The 7388-nt window shown below is 43.3% G+C and overlaps 1 protein-coding gene across 1 annotated transcript; it reads left to right on the top strand.

Annotated features, from left to right (window-relative positions):
- The first annotated feature begins 4361 nt into the window (after positions 1 to 4361).
- Positions 4362 to 6754, top strand: LOC132206797 (probable G-protein coupled receptor 139). The gene is made up of 2 exons (XM_059641842.1): positions 4362 to 4425; positions 5847 to 6754. The coding sequence occupies exons 1-2, from the start codon at positions 4362 to 4364 to the stop codon at positions 6752 to 6754; spliced, it is 972 nt and encodes a 323-aa protein (XP_059497825.1).
- Positions 6755 to 7388: the final 634 nt, after the last annotated feature.

The raw sequence follows: 7388 nt of genomic DNA, 5'->3' as shown, positions 1-7388 counted from the left end.
GTCTTTACTCCCCTTCTTGAACAGGGGAACCACATTTGCGATCCTCCAGTCATCTGGCACTATTCCTGTAGACAATGACGAGTTAAAGATCAATGCCAAAGGCTCGGTAATCTCCTCCCTGGCTTCTCAGAGGATCCAAGGATAAATCCCATCCGTCCAGGGGAATATCTATCTTCACCCTCTGAAGGATTTCTAATACTTCTTCCTTGGGAACCTCAACCCACCTAGTCTGGTAGCCTGAATCTCAGTATTCTCCTAGAACATAGAACATAGAACAGTACAGCACAGAACAGGCCCTTCAGCCCACAATGTTGTGCCGACCATTGATCCTCATGTATGCACCCTCAAATTTCTGTGACCATATACATGTCCAGCAGTCTCTTAAATGACCCCAATGACCTTGCTTCCACAACTGCTGCTGGCAACGCATTCCATGCTCTCACAACTCTCTGCGTAAAGAACCTGCCTCTGACATCCCCTCTATACTTTCCACCAACCAGCTTAAAACTATGACCCCTCGTGCTAGCCATTTCTGCCCTGGGAAATAGTCTCTGGCTGTCAACTCTATCTATGCCTCTCATTATCTTGTATACCTCAATTCGGTCCACTCTCCTCCTCCATTTCTCCAATGAACAGAGACCGAGCTCAGTCAACCTCTCTTCATAAGATAAGCCCTCCAGTCCAGGCAGCATCCTGGTAAACCTCCTCTGAACCCTCTCCAAAGCATCCACATCTTTGCTAGAATAGGGCGCCCAGAACTGGACGCAGTATTCCAAGTGCGGTCTAACCAAAGTTTTATAGAGCTGCAACAAGATCTCACGACTCTTAAACTCAATCCCCCTGTTAATGAAAGCCAAAACACCAGATGCTTTCTTAACAACCCTGTCCACTTGGGTGGCCATTTTAAGGGATCTATGTATCTGCACACCAAGATCCCTCTGTTCCTCCACGCTGCCAAGAATCCTATCCTTAATCCTGTACTCAGCTTTCAAATTCGACCTTCCAAAATGCATCACCTCGCATTTATCCAGGTTGAACTCCATCTGCCACCTCTCAGCCCATCTCTGCATCCTGTCAATGTCCCGCTGCAGCCTACAACAGCCCTCTACACTGTCAACGACACCACCGACCTTTGTGTCGTCTGCAAACTTGCTGACCCATCCTTCAATTCCCTCGTCCAAGTCATTAATAAAAATTACAAACAGTAGAGGCCCAAGGACAGAGCCCTGTGGAACTCCACTCACCACTGACTTCCAGGCAGAATATTTTCCTTCTACTACCACTCGCTGTCTTCTGTTGGCCAGCCAATTCTGTATCCAAGCAGCTAAGTTCCCCTGTATCCCATTCCTCCTGACCTTCTGAATGAGCCTACCAACACAACAACATTGTCGTTTTCTAGAGTGAAACTGTTGAAAAATATTCATTTAGCGCTTGCCCTATCTCATCTGTCTCCACACACAACTTATCACTACTATCCTTGATTGAGCCTAATCTTACTTTCGTCATTCTTTTATTACTTAAATACCTATAGAAAGCCTTAGGGTTTACCCTGATCCTATCCACCAACAACTTCTCATGTCTCCTCCTGGCTCTTCTGAGCTCTCTCTTTAGGTCTTTCCTGGCTACCTCGTAGCCCTCAAGTGCCCTAACTGAGCCTTCACATCTCATCCTGACATAAGCCTTCTTCTTCCTCTTGACCAGAGATTCCACCTCCTTCATAAACCACGGGTCCCAGACTCTACACCTTCCTCCGTGCCTGACAGGTACATACTTATCTAGGACACGCAGGAGCTTTTCCTTGAACATTTCTAATGTGCTCATCTCCTGCAGTTTCCTTCCCCATCCTATGCTCCCTAAATCTTGCCTAATCTTATTGTAAATGCCTTTCCCCCAGCTATAGCACTTGCCCAGTGTTATACACCTATCCCTTTCCATCACTAAAGTAAACATAACAGAATTGTGATCGCTATCACCAAAGTGCTCACCTACTTCCAAATCTAACACCTGGCCATGCTCATTACCCAGTACCAAATCTAACGTGGCTTCACCCCTTATTGGCCTATCTACATACTGTGCCAGGAAGCCCTCCTGTACACACTGGTCAAAAACTGACCCATCTATTGTACTCGAACTATAGTGTTCCCAGTCAGTATTTGGAAAGTTGAAGTCCCCCATGACAACTACCCTGTCTCTCTCGCTCCTATCCAGAATCATCTTTGCTATCCTTTCCTCTACATCTCTGGAACTATTCGGAGGCCATAGAAATCTCCCAACAGGGTGACCTCTCCTTTCCTGTTTCTAACCTCAGCCCATACTACCTCAGTTGACGAGTCCCCAAACATCCTTTCTGCAACTGTAATACTGTCCTTGACCAACAATGCCACACCTCCGCCCCTTTTACCATTTCTCTGTTCTTACTGAAACACCTAAATCCCGGAACCTGCAACAACCATTCCTGTCCCTGCTCTATCCATGTCTCCGAAATTTATTGGAGTTTTGAAGGTTGAGGGGAGATCTAATAGAAACTTACAAGATAATGCATGGCTTAGAAAGGGTGGAAGCTGGGAAGTTGTTTCTGTTCGGCGTGGAGACTAGGACCCGTGGGAACAGCCTTAGAATTAGAGGGGGCAAATTTAGAATGGAAATGAGGAGCCAGTTCTTCAGCCAGAGAGTGGTGGGCCTGTGGAATTCATTGCCACAGAGCACAGTGGAGGCTGGGACGTTAAATGCCTTCAAGGCAGACACTGACAATTACTTGATCTCGCAAGGCATTATGGGCTACAGGGAGAGTGTGGGTAAGTGGAGTTGAAATGCCCATCAGCCATGATTAAATGGTGGGGTCTACTTGAGGGGCCAAATGGCCTTACTTCCACTCCTATATCTTATGGTCTTACGTCTGTGTATCAGAAATGATGCTCGTGGATTTTCAAACGTCATCATTAAGTTTGTCCATCTAATTTTAATTGGTATTCACATGACCAGGAATCATAACAGTACCAGTATATTCGACATGTTACAGAGCCCAGGAATCATCCGACCAATCCCACAAATGTGGGGGCAGAGTGCAGAGTAATTTTTGTTCTTGTTGTCATTATGGGCACTGCCTCACCAACACAGCTATATTGAGATCCAATCGGGGCCACCAGACATAACTTCATGCCAATACATGCAGTTTAAAAACTTCTGAATATCCCTGCTGGATTTCAGCCAGTATCTGGCAACGACATTTACACTGGACAATCAACATTTCTCCCCATAGCAACGCACCATCCACTATGGCAATCTGGCCTCAACAGCTCTGGAAAGGGTTCAATCATGGCCTTCTGTTTCTGCGATTAGCACCGGCTGTTTTATTGTGGCAAGGATGGGATATTTTTGTGCCCACAGTCAGATATGACCAGTGGTGATCTTAAGTGTATCCAGATTTTATTTAGAAGCAGAATACACTCTTCCAGGAGAAGTGCCATTGGTGAATTGTCTGCTGGTTGGAGGCAGATCAAGGAATCTGCAAAAGCCACTTGCCCTCCAGGTTGGCATTTCTTGTACTTCTACACACTATGAATAAGCGCCCCCCCCGACCCCCCGCCCACTGTATTTAACTAGAAGCTATGGGGAGCAAAGTCTTGTCTTCCTGAAGTTGCCTCAGCAGGAGATTGTGGTTCCTTAAAGTGACAAATTCACATCCATAAATGTATCAGAGCAATTTTCACACACCAAAGATCGCCGTGAAGCCTTCCTTCTCTATCCAGGCATATTTGCATTCAGCATCAGTCAACGACTGGGAAGGATAAAAGCGTACATTGATGATAACACAATTGGCAATTTTGTATTTGGGCGATGCAAGCAAACATTGAATTTCCACCTGATCTACTCTCCTCGACATGTCGTAGTTTTCCATAAGATCACCCATAATTTCATGATTCGCTTTCTAAATCTTCGGAACATAAACCCTTCATCCCGGGAGTATGCCAGTTGAAAACATCTGTGAGCTGCTTCCAATGTAATTATATGCATTCTCAGAGAGGGAGAGAAAAAATGAAACAAAATCTTCACAAACAACCAACGGGATATGTTCTCAGCTGCCATAGATACGTCCTTCATACAAAGTTGAAAAACGAAAACTAGCGGTAGACTTTTATGTCTTTTATTATTTTTAAAAACATCTTCAATTTATTACAGAGATGAAAAGATTCATTTTCTTTTCTAAGATTGTTGTAAGTCTTTGGAACATTCTTTGTCCAGGAACATTGGAGGCAAAAACTTTAAATATTTTTTTCGGGAGAAAATATATATAGATTCATAAATAACAATACAGTGAATGATTATCGTGGGCGGAACAGGAATGTGTAGTGTGGGCGAAAATGTTGGTACAGAACGAAATTGTAGGTGACCAGAACACCCTAGAATACAGTGGAAAAAGAAATGGTAATGTAGATAAAATTTTAAAATGTTGGCAGAAGTAGAATAATTTTTCAATTATTGCAGAGGACATGTGGCTGCTGTCACAACAGAGACAGCTGAGGGCTACCACACCTCAGGCGACTGACAAGGTGGAGAATGCTTATCCTTCGTGGTAAATTTTGTTACGATGGAAAGTGAACCTGCATTGTTGGCCTTCCTCTGCATCACAAACCAACCATTCCATTCATCTAGTGGGAAAATATGAAACTGGTTTCGGGAGAAATAGTTCAAGACAAAGGGCAACAGTAAGTTTGATAGCCATGGAGAAGGTGCAATGCAGGTAAAATTCAAAATAATGGCTGAGGACACAAAAGGCTAGAATTTGCATTTCATATTGGAAAAGTTTTCAGAGCCTGTCTTTGGCTGAACAAAATAAAGTGAGACAAGCGAAAGAACCAGACATACTAATTGTGATTGGATAGTGATAACATTAAAGTAAGGATGTATTTTTCAACGTTCTGTGCATAGTACGCTTATGATGGCATTAAAATATGAATCTGACGGGACTGATCGTAGGGAGAGTCTGTCATGGTCGAAAATAGTTCCCAAACACATACTTGAGAAAAACCGAGTTAAAACGTGTCTGAGATTCGCCTGGTCATGGATTGGAAGCCAAGGGGTTGAATGACTGAAAGCTCGTGTAACATGGAGGTCAGGGCACAATCATACCCGCCATGATCTGTTTGAATAGTAGAGGAGGTTGAAAGGTCTGAATGTCACATAATGAAATTTAATCGTGAGTGATTTTAAAAAATCACTCACCTCCTTCCGATTTAATATTACTCATTGTGGGATCTGAAATTTTGCTGAATTTGGGAATTGTTGGGGACAATGTCTTGAACATTCTGGAAGTGACATCCTTTGTGAACGGTAGTAGGTCAATTAATTGAACAAAATATAAGATCTGGAGAGGAGAGATCCAGTTTCAGGTACGTGGCATTCTTTTGAAGTTCACTCAAGCAGTTAAAGTGATGAATATGCTTTCCCTGCGTTTACATTTCCTCACCTCAGAGTCTCGACCACAACTTAGACTAAAAGACAGAAATTTCCATGCTCTCGTTGTCTTCAATGAATTGCGAGAAAATCTTTCAGGATGACAATGTTTACAGCCACCACATTAGGAACTGTGGTGAAATGAGCTCTGCCTCCTCGTGAGTGACCGAGTGCATGGGACTTTTCTAGATATCATCTGCACTTATGAATGCATGACTGTGCATTTGGGAGGGAGTGTTTCTGATGATTTACATGACATTTCTGGAACTAGCTTCTATTATGTCAATAAATCTTTCAAAATAGTGACTCATTTAATTCTCTCATGAGGTCCTCAATCAAACTGATAGCATTGTCACCTGCTTCACAATTTGTTTTTGTTTGCCTTCTTACAGTTAACGTCGTAACGATCTTTGTCCTAATAAATAAAGATTGTGGATTGTCCGCATGCATCAGTCGTTACCTGGCAGCCATGGCAGTGGCCGATCCACTGGTTGTTATCCTCGATGTGATGTTGAGACACATTCCGATTGTTTATCAGGAACAATTTTATTTCCGGAAGTCCTTCCCCATATGTAATATCCATGCTGCTCTGCTTTATACAGCTACTGACTGCTCTGTCTGGTTCACCGTCACTTTCACATTTGATCGATTCGTGGCAATTTGTTCCCAGAAGCTGCAAGTGAAATATTGCAGTGAGAAAACAGCGACTTTGGTTGTAGGAGCAGTGACTGTGCTGAGCGGTGTAAAGAACGTTTTTTGGTATTTTATGCTCGCGGGTCGATATATGCTGCGGAACAATCCTTGGTTTTGTTCTGTAAAAATATACACTTTAAACTCTCCTGTCTGGGTCACAATCGAGTTCCTCCATCATATTCTGAACCCAGCTCTTCCATTTCTCCTGATTCTGCTGCTTCATGTTTTTACCATCAGATATATTTTAGTGAGCAGCAGAGCCCGCAAAAGACTCCGGCCTCACACCAATGGGAACATTCATTGTGATGCTGAAATGCAAAACCGAAAAAAATCAATCATTCTACTTTTTGTGATCTCGGCCAATTTTATCCTCTTATGGTCAGCGTTAATGGTATATTCTATATGGATCCGGATGTGGTATTTTGGGTACAGATCTATGTACCTAGAACCGTTTGTGGCAGAGTTGGGCTTCATGCTGCAGCTCCTCAGTTGCTGCACAAATACCTCGATTTATGCCGTAACCCAGACAAAGTTCAGACAACAGCTGAAGCATGTGCTGAAATATCCCTTTCTGCAAATTGATAAAACAGTCAAATTCATTATTTAGCCCAATCAAGATTTACTCATTTCCGTTCGTTTTCACAGCAATGAAGAACCCTGCTGCTATGGTGACAGACCGAGGATAATGCTGGCTGGTGAAATCTTATCTCACAGGAGCCAGAGAAAAACCACCATTTAACGAACTGTATCTGTAATGGAAGGTTGGAAATAATAAAATTGTTCGGTAAAATGTGCCAAGCAGCAGAACTGACACTATTTTATTGTCTTTTCTTTTAAAAAAGAACCTGAGCTGGGCAGAGTCAGACGCGCCCTGAAGCTTTCACAGAAGCGGGTGCGGGAACTGGAACAGTGCTCAGGGTTTGGCTTTCACTTATTCTGTCCTTGGTCTCACAAACTCTGACTTGACCTCAGCAGAATCCATTTCTCACCTTTGCTCTCTCTCTCCTTTCATTTCTCCCTCACACTCTGTGAGATATAGATTCACGTGCTAACAATCACGAAGACAGGAGACAAAGTCTTGGAAACAAGTTACTTGCGCTTTATTACGAGTTTGCAGAATCGTGTACCTCTCATTGCCTGAGACACACACAGGTCAGGGAGTCGCCCCTTTTTATACACCATTTTATCCATCTCTGTCCTCCCCTTTCGGCTCTGTCCAATCTGAGCTCCAAGGTGCACAA

Source organism: Stegostoma tigrinum, chromosome 43 (genome assembly GCF_030684315.1).
Source record: "Stegostoma tigrinum isolate sSteTig4 chromosome 43, sSteTig4.hap1, whole genome shotgun sequence".
Classification (NCBI taxonomy): domain Eukaryota; kingdom Metazoa; phylum Chordata; class Chondrichthyes; order Orectolobiformes; family Stegostomatidae; genus Stegostoma; species Stegostoma tigrinum.
Note: the sequence above shows the minus strand (reverse complement) of the source record. Positions and strands in the feature narration are given on the sequence as shown.

Bases quoted from the DNA above. Each gene is read 5' to 3' on its own strand.
- LOC132206797 (XM_059641842.1), top strand. From the start codon at position 4,362: ATGTTGGTACAGAACGAAATTGTAGGTGACCAGAACACCCTAGAATAC. The intron at 4,426-5,846 runs GTAATGTAGATA...GCCTTCTTACAG, and splicing joins ATACAGTGGAAAAAGAAATG to TTAACGTCGTAACGATCTTT.